Source organism: Python bivittatus, unplaced genomic scaffold, assembly GCF_059951505.1.
Source record: "Python bivittatus isolate LINGU-HERP-01145 unplaced genomic scaffold, Pbiv_v1 ctg000050_np1212, whole genome shotgun sequence".
In the NCBI taxonomy this organism is placed as follows: Eukaryota; Metazoa; Chordata; class Lepidosauria; order Squamata; family Pythonidae; genus Python; species Python bivittatus.
The window spans coordinates 1,982,746-1,997,878 of NW_028277033.1; the positions used below are offsets into that span (position 1 = coordinate 1,982,746).

Consider the following 15,133-nt stretch of genomic DNA (forward strand, 5'->3'; position numbering starts at 1 on the left):
ATCAAGGTCTGCACACCAATTATTAGCTTCATAATTGTAAGAGAAATAGAGTTTGAAAAATCACACATGTTTTATAAGTGTTGCTTACAGTTATGCTGTATTCACTAACTTTTGAAAGACTGAAATGGGGGCTTTGCAGGTACGGAATGGGAGGCTTCATATGTTGAATTAAGTTGTGGCTTGATTTCACTGTGATTCTTTGTCACACCTTCTCTGTCTCAGCTTCCCCACAAAGATCTGTATGTCTCCCACCCTGATGATCTTCCAAAACATGGCAGTTCTCCCAGGCTTTGGGGTAAGCTGGCTGTCAAGCCCCTGTGTGTTGTATATGTTTTTTTCCTGGATGTAGACAATCTTTTTCTTTATTTTATTGATTATATATGCAGTCTTTTTTCTTTATTTTAATTCTTCCTTAACGAGGCAACCTCTATAATGATCAATGACCAAGGCAACAAGCAGTATATGGATATTGTGGGGAGAAGCCCTATAGGCATTCATTCAAATCAAAGTTCTGGGGTGGGTTTCATAGTCTTACTATAGCAAAATGAAATCCCAGCAAGTTTTTCATCTTGCAGGTGAAAAAGAACTGCTTCAGGAATGTAACTGTGAGATGAAAAACAATACTGAAGGGGAAAACCTGAGGTTATCATGCTCCAGACCCTAAGCCAGTGTTGATCCCATTTTCTTTTTTAAGAACTGTGGAAGAGGAAGGTCCACATGGATTTGTGTGATGGATCATGAGCGACAAGGTAGTGAAGTCCTGTGATCAAAATGAAGAATCTGAGATAATCACTAAGCTGGATGATTTAGGGGTGGGGTTTGCCTTACACATGCAAAAAAAAGGGGGGGGGGCAGGATTTCCATCATGCAGTCTCAGTTGCCATCTTGACTTTTTTGGCCCTCTCCCCATGGACACCACTGGTGTCTTCTTTTCAGCATCAGCTATTGCTCCCTCCATTGGTCACCATGTTTTGGCCATGCTGGGCCAAGATTGCCTGGACAGGGGCAATGTTAGCCCAGCAGTGGGCCAAAACATGGTTTTGGGGAGACAACAGTTGGTGGGCTCCTGGAATATGTCATAGGAAATGTCTTCCACATGTCCTATCCTTGTCTTTCCATGTCTCAGTTGACCTGCCATGCCTCCATCATGGATGTCTTTCAATAATGGAAAGCAATGACATCAGAGTGGAGGGGTGCAGCCAGGTTTTATAGCATTTTTAGTGGTTTGAAGACTGTAGTGTACTTCTCTTTTAAAAAAAGAAATGAGCAGACATTAGAAATCTACAGTGGTCCTACTGGAATTAGAGATAATTAGGAAGAGGTGGGAAGAGGCTTAACTTCCCTCATCATTTTTCTGCCTCTGTACATCCTCTGCACACCATTGTCCAATGCTCTGCACACTGTTGGGGAGGGTGAAAAGAGCCCTCTTTGTCAGGGGTGATGTAGTTGGAGTAACTTTGTTTTGTGTGGCTTCTTTATTTTGTCTGGAGGTAAGAAATGAGAGTTAATCTTTAATTAACCCACTCTTTCAGATTTGGATGACATGAGAAGCCCACGTTAAGTTAGGTTCCCTTGTATACTTGGTCATTGGCTTGGCCACAATGGTGACCCCAACATCTCCAGGTGAAAGGGTGTGCTCAACCACTGAGTCTTTATCTATCCTGGTGATCAACATGGCCTGTGATTTTCACTATACACAGTGTGCATAAACAGATATGACTTAACATTCCATTTGAGCCAGGAAAGAGGAAGTAGTTACATTTCCAAGCCTTTCTTGAGCTGAACATGCTAAAGAAAATATAATGAACAAATTGACCAGACTAAACTGTAAGGTAGTTTAATCTATACTGATGTCCAGCTCAAGATAGATGCAGTGATTAGATCTGCAAAGAGGGTTGGTGGGTTTTTTTTTTTTTTGCTTTGATACAAAGACTGGGCCACAATATCCAAGAATGGATTACATTAATTCTTGTTGTTATGCAGATTATAGATGGCCTTTTTCTCAATGTGAAAGTTACGATAGTTTTTTCACTATCATCAAGGAAGCCAACTAGGCTAGGAATTTGTGACTAGCGGCTGAACAGTTTAAATTCTAAAACTAAGTAGCATGATGGTTGGATCATTTCTACCACTTTGCAATAAGGGGTAACTTTTGTTGTTGATATCTAGAGATCAAAACTAAAAAAAGAATTTGTGACTTCATAAGCCTGAACTAAACAGAAGAGGAAATGTTGCCTTCATTGACCGTCTCCCTGTTTGTATGTGTTCATGCTGCAGTGGGAGATGCAATCTTAAGAGGATGAAAAATTCCTGCCTCCCTTCCTTTTGTGCTAGGGATAATCTAGCACATCTGGACCTGAGCAGGTTAGGGAATCTTGATCCAGAGTGTATTAAATGCTGGTGTTGAATTATTTATGCTTTTGGCTTGGCTCAGGAGATTTTGTCTGCAGAAGAAAAGTGAGGCAATAAATCAGTCAAGCAAAGAGCCCAGTTAGGGGACAGCAGAGCACAAGCTGTTATTTAACTCACAAAACCCAGATGGCAAAGAAAGAGCTCAGCCAGAAATGGAAGATGAAACAGGAAGGAGCAAACAGCCAAAGGTTTGAAATCTGGGTTTGGTCACATTGGTTCTGGAGCACCATAGGAGAGCCTGTGGTCTCCAATCATTCAATGGATGGAGCTCACGATAAAACTGTTTTGTTTGCTCCTATGTAGCCAGCAGTGGAAGGCATAATATTCTAGCCACCCAAGAGTACTGCAACACCACATTGGACATAAAATGGGGAAGAACACTGGGGGTGAGGGTGGAGAGAAGAGTTAATTCTTTTCCTGGAGTGCCCTTTCTTCAATTTGTCAAGTATTTCCAAAACTCTGGGAGACTGTGTGAAAGCTGTGATCTCAATCTCCCAGGATTTTTGCTTTATTAATAGGCAGCTCCAGGAGACACTTTGCAATCTGGAAAAGGGAGACCCCAGGAAAAGAGTTAGCTTCTTCTTTTCTCTAACTTCCTTTCCCACTCTATGGGTAATTGTGGTGCTGTGGTGGCTAGACCAGGTTCTGATTGGTCATGGTACTCATTGCATGACCCTGGGCAGATACATCCATCTACTTTGCAGGTATGATATGAAGATAACAAAGAAGAGAAATAATATGCCATCTTGACCTACTTGGAAGAAGGGTAACAATAATGAACAGCTAGCTCTCCATGCTGCTGATAGCTTTGTGGGAGAAAAGAAAGAAGTACAACCTCTAAATATGGCAATTCATTGGACTGAGAACCCTGCATCTTGATCCACCCATCTGAAGACCATTGTTCCAGTCCAAGCAAAAAAAATCAATTTCTTCCAGCAGATTTGCACAGGGATTCTCTTCTAAATTCCTTGATATATGAAGCTATCAACTGAACTTCTAAAAAAGATCTTGCCAAAGTCTTTTTAGGTAATTGTTACCAGGTTTAGAACAAGCCAACCCAGTGTTATCTTGCCCTCTGTATCTGAATCATTGGAGCCTTCCCTGATCGACTCAAGCAGAGGCTGGACAGCCACCTGGGTTTGGATTCCTTCATAGAACAGGAAGTTTGATTCGGAGGCTCAAATGACTCCTTCCAGATGTAGGTTTCTGTGATTCCATTATCAAATATAAAATGGATACCAAGTTTACACCTTTAATCTTGAATGAGATGCTAACATGAGAGAAGTGGTTTTCATTTCATTGCCCATAAACATCTATTAGCACATTTGGAATTTAGGTGTTTCTGAGAAATATAATTGTCCTGCCCTGCCTCTTAGACTTGTCACGGTACAAGTATTTTCTGTCTAAAGTTTCAAGGGATCCCTGTTGCCTTCCCTTTTTCACTCATTAACCGGATGTCAAGCTCCCGAAGTTGGCTGAGGAAACCCGTGTTTGGACAGACTCCTCTGTGTTCTCGCACAGTCTTTAGGGCCTCCACAAGGGTCTTGCTTTCATAGATCATCAAGAAAGCAAGCACAAGGGTTGCTGATCGGCTTATCCCCATGGCACAGTGAACTAATACTTTCCCTGCAAATAAAAAAGTAGTAATATTATGATATATTCCCATGTATAGGTAATACAGTAAATGCCAAGAATTGTGGAAAACATCAGAAATCTTTGGGTCACAATCCTACTTTTTTTCCCTTTTGTTTTTGTTTTTTTCTTTTTTTTTTACGTTCTCCTCTGACAAAGTCAACTAGTTGTCTTATGCTAATAAATAATGATGACATCTGGACAGTTGCTGGAATATTTCTGTCACCAGTTAATGTTAGTCATCCGTTTAAGACTTAAGGCTTACTGATATGTGCACTCAGCTGACATAGGTAAACTAGATCTCATTCCCAGTGGAGGACAGAATGAAAAAGCTCCAGCAGTTTCTTATTCTCCTCTGTTTTTTCTTACTTCCACATATCTTCTCATCCATACTCCATCTTTTCTTTTTTTTCCTGGTATCATGTAGACACTCTGTATATTACATTTATTTAATTTCCACGGTATTCCTTCTTTTATATAAAGGCAGTTTCTGTGGTGCTCCCAGGGAGTCTTTCATTCAGAGCTCCCAGGCTGTGGACATTTCCCCACTAATGACTGATTGTGTCTTCACAGCAGCACCATGCAATTCTTGAAGTAATAGGAAACTTGTACTGTTATTTTTGACACAATGATGGCTGGATAACTCTGGAAGATGCGATATGTTGCTATTGCAAAAATTACCCAAAAACCTTAGTTTTAACAATGCCTAGCATAAGATGCATTGGAATAATTATTTTCCACCCAACTTTTTACAAATAAATATAGGCAAAGGGCAATGAACATGTAAATGTGGCTTGGGTGGAGTTCAGTGGACCAGCATTATAACCTGCCATGCAAGGGAAGGTCCAGTGCAATAAGACTTTAAATAACTTTAAAGTAATTTGTTACATTGTTACCATTTATGGTTAACTGGTTCTATCTTGCAGATGTAGAACAGATGAACACCATTAGGTGACTATCTCAAGAGACCTAATCCATAGCAGAGTATTCTTAAATAATTACAGTGGTACCTTGGGTCATGAACTTAATTCATTCCGTGACTCTGGTTGCGACCCGAATTGGTTGCGACCTGAATCAAATTTTCCCATAAGGTTCAATGTAAATACGGTTAATCCGTTCTGACTCCTCCGAATTTGGTCGCCAACCGATTTTGGTCGCGTCCCGAATCAAATTTTCCCATAAGGTTCAATGTAAATACGGTTAATCCGTTCTGACCCCTCCGAATTTGGTCACCAACCCATTTTGGTCGCGTCCCGAATCAAATTTTCCCATAAGGTTCAATGTAAATACGGTTAATCCGTTCTGAACCATATGTATTTTTTTTTAAAACCACAAAAATATGAAACAAAATACAGTACAGTGCAGTACGAAGAAAGAGAACGCTAACCTTGCTCGAGGTGACTTCTGGCGTGGAGGACAGGAAGGCGGGTGGGGAGGCGGTTATTGCTTGGAGGGAGAGTCCCCCTCCCTACAGGAAGCCACGACCATGTGTCACGGCAGGGAAAATGGCTGCGGATCCTGTTCGTCACCTGATGCGGAGTTTGTGAACGGAAGCAAAATTTTGCGAACGGTGCTGTTCGTGACCCGAATTGGTCGTGAACAGAAGCGTTCGTGACCCGAGGTACCACTGTATAACAAAGCAAGCCTCTGAGTATCACATTATATAGAGCCAAAGCCATGTGACCTGGCACATTTTGGGTCAGGAGTTCTGTAATGGAATGGGTGAACATAATCTGTAGGTGAGGGAACCAGTTATGGTTCTGTTTTTATGGCAAGATCATCAGCTTATCAGCTTGTGGCAAGATCAGGATTACTGATCAGGATTCAGGAATGTGTGCCATTGGACTCACTCATGGCCATGCAAAGCACTACCCAACCCATCCTTTGGTGTTATTTACCAAATGGTTTCTGGTTGGTTGGTTGGTGTTAACCTTTGTCTGCTTTTAGGAAAGGTCCTTTGGATGATCATGACTCCTTTGTATCGTTGAGCAAAATCTGGTTCAGTCCTCAAGTATTATAACTGCTGTTATTTAGAAGAGCTGTGAAGACCTGGCTCTTTACTCCAGCCTTTGGCAAGGGGGAGTGCGACGCCTCGCTTCACCTTGGCTGCCATCTTTTATCTTTGTGTTTTATTGATTTTACTGCAATTTCTTTGTTTGATTGTTATGAGCCACCCAGAAGTGTGAGAGTCAGGCAGCATACAAGTTTAATAATAATAATAATAATAATAATAATAATAATAATAATAATTATTATTATTATTATTATTATTATTATTCCTGGCAGGATTGGCTTTGAGGTCCAGCTGCCTACCTAGGACTGGGCCAGAAGCCACAGGAAGGAAACAAGAAGCAAAGAAACCTCTTCACCCAGAGTAAACAAGGCCAGCAAAACTAAATTATTCAGTAAAAAGTTACTGGGAAACTAATTGCCATGCTCAGAGTTCTCCTGCAGAGAAAGGGCTGATGGACAAGAAATTTATGTTTTTAAAAGCTATGCCGAATGTGCAGAAATGATGATATGAGCTTGTGCATAAGTAGATAATTAATTTTTAATATTTGAGCTCCTTTTTGTGCAAATATGCATGCTTCCAGGCAATAAATTAAAGCAAACAAACAAGCATAGCAGAAATTTAAGCTGCAACTGCAGGGGTATAAATTGTAAAAATGCACTTCTTTTTAACGCTTCCCCATTCTCCTGCACTGACAGTGTTATGTATCGGTGTCTGTTGTAAGCACAACGGGTAGCGTGTTGTACTCAATGCATCTGTCTGAACAGAAACCACAGTTTGAAGACCTATTGCCCCTTTGATGCCTCACCCATCCAAGAGGGTCCAGTGGAGAGCCTGCTCCTGGCGCTTTTAATCTCTGCAAGAGATTTATGACACCCACCTTTCCAGACTGATCATCTAAATGGTTTTCTGTCATCGGAGCTGGCTGTCCTGCCAATGTCACGGTTATGATTACTGCTTGGAATGAGGCAGTCTAAGCTATCAGCACCACATTGTCCCACTGAGTCAGCTCCTTGAGATGCTGAAGACCTAAAAGTGTTGCAATGGTTATGATACCAGTGGTGAAAAACGTACAGTGCCTACAACTGAGTCCAAATGAGACAACTCTGACGATGATGATGGAGGTGAAGAAATCCAATGTTTTCTCAGGATTGTTTCTGCACAATATTAGTCAACGGAGCTATTCCAAAGCTATTAAATGTCATGTTTGTTACATGTATTTATTATTAGATGTTGAGATACAGATTTTGATTGGACACTAACCTGATGTAATGTAATCACATGTAGGATGGGATACATGTACATGTTTTAGAATTTATGTACTTAAAATGTTTGTGGGCTGTCTCTTCCTTTCCACTCTTCTTGGATTTGTCTTCAGCAGCTGGAGGCATATTTATTGCAAATAGCCAACAAGCGTACAACACTCACTAGGGCTGATGCAAGGCAATGCAGGAGTGTAAGGGAAGCAGGCAGGGGATTCTGGTCTGCTAAATTGTAGCTCTCCAGGGTAAAACGTGTCACCCCATGAACTGAGGTTGTATGCTCAATCTCATCCTTGAGCAGGGAAGGCAAAGCCTGAATGATTCGATGATACTCGGTTTTCATTTCTATCTCATTTTCCTCGTAAGGCAAACTATTTCCCAAAATTGAGGAAGAAGGACACCTGAGCCCCCCACCCCTGGAAAATCCCTGCTTAGTTGGATCAACTGAGAATAAATTCCTCTGGAGTCTCTGGGCCATCAACAGCAGTAGGAGAAGAAACTTGAGTCACATCCCTAAATATAGCTATAAGAAGAAGCAAAGGAAGACATTTAGCAAGTAGCAAACTCCGGCTTGGGAAAAATGTAGGACGGTTTTCAAATTAGAGTCAGTTTTGTGCTTGATTATCCATAATTAGGTTACTTCCACTTGTTAAATCTAGTGTTTTGATTTTTAAATGGAATTTGTGCACCTTTTTGTCCTTCTGAAACTCTGAATATTCGCAGTCAGAATTTTGGCATTGTAAATCTATGCATTACTCAATGGCAGTGAGACTCCTCAGAAAATATTAAAATCCAACTTGAAAAGCCTTAACTTTGGCATGAATACTTCAGTTTGGCAGATGAAGGCTTTTCCAAACTAGCCCAAAAGCTCTGACACAAAGGAGGAACCCTCTGACCTTGACCAAGATACTTGGTCCCATTTCTCTCTTCTTCTGCTAAGGATCAAGCTCAGGGACAACATGGTCCCCTAGTTCAGCCTAAATCAGCTACATGAAGCATGATTGGTTGGTTCTCTCCTGACCCTTCCCTGCAATTTTTCATCTCTTACAAATTCAACATTTCTTCAGAAAAACTTTGGTCATATCTGAGCACTCAGTTGAAATAAAGTTCATGAACTTGCTTTGTTTGTTAAAAAAAAAAAAGGCATATGACCCATCTGAAGTAAGGAAAAGTAGTTAGTCTGTCATGGAAGATTTCCTTGGGAGGAAATAGTCATCAATATCATAATTTTAAATATGTCTGACTGCAGCTAGGTCAGATCCCGTGGCGCAGGTTACAGCCTCTAGCCAATTAAAGGGAAACCAGCCAATGGGTTGTATGCATCTGTGTAATATCCTCATCTGTCCTCACCCTCCTGTTCCACCACACCAATTGGTTTGAAAAAAATATTCCATTGGTGTCAATAGAAAATGTCTTCCAAGCCTAACTGTAATATATATACCCATTGCAAGGGAACTATCTTGCAATCTTCATCCTTCCACTCCCCTCTATTGTGCTTAGAAAAAGCCTTCTATTGAAGCCAATGGAAGATCCGCCTCCCCCTCATCTTATTCCTTTGCATAGAAATAGGGATAAGTTGAAGACACCTCCCCCCACTCAACAATTCCTTAAGTCACATTTTATGCATTCCAGTAAGGCTTAGAAAAACTTTCAGCTTGGAACAAGAGCATATACCCAGGTGTCAAAAGAATTTTCTGTGAGTATGCATGCATGAAGGAAAACAGATAGGTAAAAATGGATGGCTGAGCAAATGACAGGCTAGTGGGTTATGTGAGAGAATGCATATATCATTTATGTGAATTTGTATGGATGTGTGTGAGTTTGTGTGATGTGTAATGTCTAGCCCAGTGCTTCTCAACCTTGGCAGTTTGAAGGTATATGGTCATCAACTCCCAGAATTCCCCAGCCCCCTGGCTGGGGAATTCTGGGAGTTGAAGTCCATACATCTTCAAATTGCCAAGGTTGAGGAACACTGGTTTAGCCCCTTCCCTGATAAGGTAAGATAATGTCCAGCTAGATGTTGGATGGAAAAATGGTTACCAGGACACCTGAGAAGATAAAGTACCCTGCCCTGCCCACTCTATTTACCTCTGGGTGAGTTCAGTGCTGCCCTGATATATTTAGCAGTCGGGTAGAAGTAAATGCTGAGATCAAACTTTGGATCGTCATCTGCTTCAATCCCATAGTAATCAACGGCCAGCTCTCGGTAGAATTTGGCTCCCGTATCAATGTGGAATCTCCCAGCAGCAGCATTCACAATGTGCGTGATGCCCAGTCGGCGCAGCTGCTCTATATCCCGGGCTATATACCTGCAAAGAAGGGCACTTGTGTTAATGTTATTATTATACTGCATACACTTGTCCTCACCTTGGAGAGGAGTTAAGTGTTCGTGGATACCCTAAAAGGGATCCATTGACTTAGTTAACTAAATATAGGGGTTCAAATTTAACCCCAAAGGGACCCTGGCATGCTTATTGCATCGGTTAACTGTGTTGGGGAATGAATATATATCTTTGCATATCTAGTCCTCCAGGAAAAAGAGCTAGAGAGAAAGAGTGGCAGAAACAAGCAAGCCCCTCCATTACAAAACTCATGGCTAGGGTTTGACGACATAGAACCAACCTCCCAAACACTGATTGGCTGTAACTCTTCTTCCTGCTGCTTGCCTGGCCGATGGAGAAGGGATGGTGATGTCATGAAGCTTTGCCAGGACTCTTGAACTCCTGAGCTTGTTGGATAATAAGTACTTCTTGCAGGAAGGGACTGGGAGTATTGCATTCCTCCAACCAGTACTTTGGATCCTGTTGCTGGAATCCCTGTAAGAGGATCTAACTGGGTTAAACTAGATCCTTGAATCTCTCGCTGAGGCAGGAATGCTGTTTCCAGCTCTAATATGTTTCTTACCGGATCATGCAAGCTTTAATACAGTGTTTCTCAATCTTAGCAACTTTGAGATGTGTGGACTTCAATTCCCAGAATTCCCCAGCCAGTTTCTAGGGTTGAGAAACACTGCTTAAATATAATTGTTGTTCAGGATTTACTGCTTTGTTCCTGGTTAGACTGCAGAAGGAGACAGCTGAGTTTTGTTCTGGAACAATAGGTAGTTGTTGGTCACGATGAGAACCCAGAACAACCTGTTACTCATTACGTTTGCAAATCTGGTGGGTTTCAAATAGGGGTGTCTGCAGGGAGGGGAGGGGTTCAAAAAGTTGAGACGGTAGCATGTAAAAGGAGAGCCTTTGATCAGACGGTTGCAGTTCCCCTTTTGGCTTTTTTGAACCCCTCCTGCTGATGCCCCTGGTTTCTAAGCAGTGCAGTCAAAACCTGCTAAGGTTGTTTTACCAGAGAAAATGATGAAGTCAAGGAATTCTATATGCAAACAAAAGACCATTTTGCAGACGCAAAATCACTTATTCCACTTATTGTGTAGAAATACATCTAACAACACCCTTGTGCTTTCTTTCTTTTTTTAATCCAGAAAAGCGATCAGGCACAGACAGTCTGGAGAAGAGAAGCAGGACTGGGGAATAGCGATGGCTCTGCTCGGTGATGAGAGATTTTATCCGATCCTATTGTCCCATTTTCAAGAGCTGAACAGGTTGTGCTTTAGGCATCAACTTTTTAAACAACCACTCAGCGTGGTGCCGCAGAGTCTGGGATTTTTGTATCGCTTTATTTATTGATGTATTTGCTTAAATGCTACAATCTGGTTTTCAGCTGAATGGAGTACAATAAAGTCATAATAACACTATGAACACAAACACACAAAAGCAGTAATCAAGACATGCAGTAAATGCAGCCAAAGGATTCCCACCCTTTATCCACCTGGACTGCAAAAATCTAGGTGGGGCAGGAAAGAGTTAAGAATTTCCTGCATCTACAATCACTGCTAATTAGTGATTGTTCGGCTGTTTGCAGCCCAAATCTGGTAGCCCCAAGTGAATTCATGGGAGGGGAGCCCAAGCAGAGCTGAGAAAGTGGTGGAAGCATCTGTAGAGGCTTGGAGAACTACTGTATATTCCGATGGGGCAAAATAAGACAAAACGTGGCCATTGAAGGTGGACATACTGAATAGACCCAGAATATTGGTGTCATCTGGAAACAATTACAAAAAACAGGCAGTGGATGTTGGAAGTCGGGAGGTAGATACTGGCACATCAGGAGCAAGGGTGAGGCTCCCTAACAGGAATCATGGATACAGGCAGCACCGTTAAGAGGCACCAAGGCAATGAAATTTTTTGTCATGCAATCAATCCAACTGTAATAACCTAAACTCTTAAAATCATGAAAAATCAAGCTGCCTTTCTTAATGAGGCAATAGCATTACAAGTGAAGGTCTATCACCAAAAATAAGCAATTACTAGCTCAATATAATTATACCTCTGCTGGCAGCCAAACTGAAAGCAAGTTTTCAGGGCTAGATGTTAGCCAATAGGAAAATACAGATAAATAGTGAAGTATGTTCTATGTTGTAGTCACAGCTTTTTCATGCTTATTCAAGCATCATCGTTGGGTATATGGATTATGAAAATGTAAGAAGATGGATAGGATTCTCCCTAGAGAATCATTCATGGGGCTTTAGCCAGTGGGGCAGGGGAACCACTCTGAGACAAGCCTTCAGTTGTTGACCTGAAAAAGTCACAAGGTGGTCCTCTGTGTCACATCCTTGCATACTTTTTTTTTATTGCCCATGTCTGCTCTTTGCTTTGATAGAAGGCACTCCTAGCCCCTGTTCTGGGGTCCTGTGGAACTCATTTGACCTTCTGCCTAAGCTCCAAAGTCTGGCACAGCCCATCTCCCTTTTTTCTAGGAACCCTCATTCTCCCTGTCCATTGGAAATTTACCACGTGTTTTCTCATTTTTACCAAGTGTGGTGCTAACTTGGACTTATCTTAGGTTCAGTATCCATATGGATCACAGAATTAAAGCCAGAATGTAGAAGCTGCCCTGAAGATGTGGAATGGACCTCGCTGGCTTGCTGTCCTTAAGAATCTGGATCCAACATACTGCATACATAGCCTGTGAATTTTGTTACTTATTTAATGAATAGGACAGGGAAACAGTACTTTCTCATAACTTTGTATGTAGGTCAGTAAATAAGCTGGGCAAGGGAAGATTTCTACAGCAGATACCATTCTGGTGATGAATTTAACATGTAGGCTTTAAAAAGAAACTAGCTACAAAGCATGCTGCTTGTGTTATTTCTCCCGCTTTTGGGCAAGAACTGGGGAACTTGCACCTCCTGATCTTGTTTGGCTTTCTAACTATTTAGCTTTCTAATTATATCTAACTATTGGCCAATAAGATCCAATAACATGTGAATGAGACAGTAAAATAGAATAGTATTCAAAAGTAAACCCCCTTAAGGACAATGGGGCTTAATTCCAAGGAAGAAGGTTAGAATGGCCACCTTGGTTTTCCATCTTCTTTTTCTTTCCCTTCTCTGACAAGAGAATTGCAATACTTTTCAGGATAAGCAATGAAAACCCATTCACTTACAAATCTCCAATGTAAAGGTTAGGCCACACTTCATTGACATTGCCCCGGCAGGGAACTGGTGTCCATAGCATGCGCTGCAGCTCTCCCAGTTCTGGCGTTTGATAGCTCTGCTGGCTGCTGAAGGAGCATCTTGACGTTCTTTGTATTCTGGGGCGCCGCAAGTCATCTGCGTTTAGTGAATACCAAGACATTCTGAAAGACACTGGAAAGAATCAGTGCTTTATGGAGATCAGTGTGGTGCAGTGGGGGTAAACGCTAGACATAAATGGTAGGAGACATGATAAGGAATAGTCTTCGGGGACAGATACCCACTTTCTGTTTGCCTCATTGCAAGTATGGGGCACTTACCACTTCTTGAATGCAGGAACCAATGATGTTGCCCTCTACCTATTCCAGACCATCACAGATCCACCCCTTGTCCATGTTCTGAAGTTCTGCTTCAAAACTGCCGTTTTCTCACTGCAGCCCTCTTAAGCCCTTCTGAGTGGATGGTTTGCAGCACTGCCTTCTAATCTACTGACAGTCCTAGATTTGATTGTTACAATGCTTGGCACATCTTGTCCCCACGCCTCCAGGAGCAGGTCACTGCTCAGTGCGACAATGTCCTCTGTGCTTCTGGGCTGTTGTGTTACGGTGGGCAGCTGCCATTTGTAATTATCTGGCCATTGATCCAGCAATGATTCATTAGGTCCATGAACTTTATCATCTGGTGTTTTCACATTCTCTCTTGATGATGAGTGCTGTGTTCAAGTCTTTTGCATTCTGGTCAATCTTTCCCACTCCCTGCTCACAGTACTGCAAAGTTTCCCTTCCCTTCCTAGATCTTTAGGTAGCAACATAGGCCCTTTGCCTCTATAAAGCTGGAGCGTCAGTTCTTCCTTACAATGAAGTTTCCATGGACCTACAGTGTAATTTAGGAAAGGGCCACCTGTTCTGTGTTGCTTTGATTATTGTAGCATCAGACAAAAATGGTGCCATAAGGGGAAAAAAGAAAAAAGAGACGGTCTGCCTTAATGTCAAAAGAGAGAGAGTGGGAAGGGGATGTGAAGGTAATGCAAATCTCTATAAGGAAAGGCCTGTCTTTTCTGCATGGATGGGAAGGGCAAGAAGCAGGGAATCACCATCAGGTACTTTGGTGCTGTAGTCCAGGAACTGCCCTGAAATGAACCAACAGAACTTGATCTAGATAAGATGAATGCCTATTTGAGCAAACCATATTCTCCATGAAGCATACAAGTGGGAGCAGGGGCTAGGAGTGCTTCTAACAAGTTCTACATTCTTGATGCAATTCTAGGCAACCTTCAGTGGTTGCTAGTTGGTTCAAAACAGATACACTTGACTTTCAACAAAAAGTATCCAACTTGAAAAATAGAGGGCAGTTCTACCCCACCATTGCTCCTCCTTTGCTTTTCCTCAAAGCAATTGATCCATGATAATCTTCACTGCTGCTGACTTCAGAATACTGAGGATTGGAGAGGATGCTAATTTCATTTGACAGTGGGAACATGCAAAGAGTATTCAACTAATACCTCCCCATCCACCTTTTAGCACATATTTGACTAGGAAATAATTTGCCTAGTGATTTCTAAAACAAAAGAAAGGAAAACCAAGCATTTTTCATGAAGGGGACATGCAAAACTGCCAAGGCAACATTTCCCACTTGTGTTGATGACATTTTTTGAAATGGAAGCCTCTTGGCAGCTGAATCTCTACATGGAGACAGGAGACAGAACCCAAGTTCTGTAAGGTGAGATGAGGCAAGTTCCCATCAATGGGGTTCTACTTACTCACAACATTATAATTTCCTCTAGAACACCTACAATATGAAGAACAGAAGATTAAGGAAAGAAGCTCTTGAACAATAGCTAGCATTCCACTTCCACTTTCATTATACAGTGAATTGATGCAGCCAGGATTAATTGCATTTTCTTTCGTGTCACAAGCATGGGTATAGTGTCTATACTGTGAAATATGCCTGATCCAGGGTTATCTGTTAGTTTTATAAGAGCTTCACTGTCCTGACTTCCTGAGAACCTGGTGAGAGGACTAAATATTGTCCATGAAGCCGTGCCCAGTTGCTCTTCATAAAGGAGCGTCCTCATTGTTAGACACACTGAGGCAGCCTCTTCATCAGCAGATGACAGCAAGGTGTGCTGTGTGGCCAGACCTCTGCCAAAATGGTAACCAGGTGCCCTCACATCTGATGGAGTATGCTCCTGTGTTGTCCATGGACTACCCACTTCACCTTCAAATCTGGTTAATTTCTGGGATGGGATGGCAGGATTATTGTTTTGACTTTTGTCTCAGGACCAGAATG

At 41.8% G+C, this 15,133-nt stretch overlaps 1 protein-coding gene across 2 annotated transcripts in view; it reads right to left on the reverse strand.

Moving 5' to 3' along the window:
• Positions 1–3,650: 3,650 nt before the first annotated feature.
• LOC103067482 (dual specificity protein phosphatase 13B-like) overlaps positions 3,651–15,133 on the reverse strand; it is a 30,120-nt gene continuing 18,637 nt past the window's right edge. The window contains exons 2-4 of one of the 2 annotated variants that reach the window (XM_007437098.3): positions 12,817–13,008; positions 9,406–9,626; positions 3,651–4,038 (exon numbers count right to left, since the gene is read on the reverse strand). In XM_007437098.3, coding sequence (XP_007437160.1) covers positions 3,824–4,038; positions 9,406–9,626; positions 12,817–13,007 — 627 coding nt within the window. In that variant the 5' untranslated portion in view covers position 13,008 and the 3' untranslated portion in view covers positions 3,651–3,823. Of the gene's footprint in view, positions 4,039–9,405; positions 9,627–12,816; positions 13,019–15,133 lie in introns of both variants that reach the window. The other variant, XM_007437097.3, reaches the window with a different exon arrangement.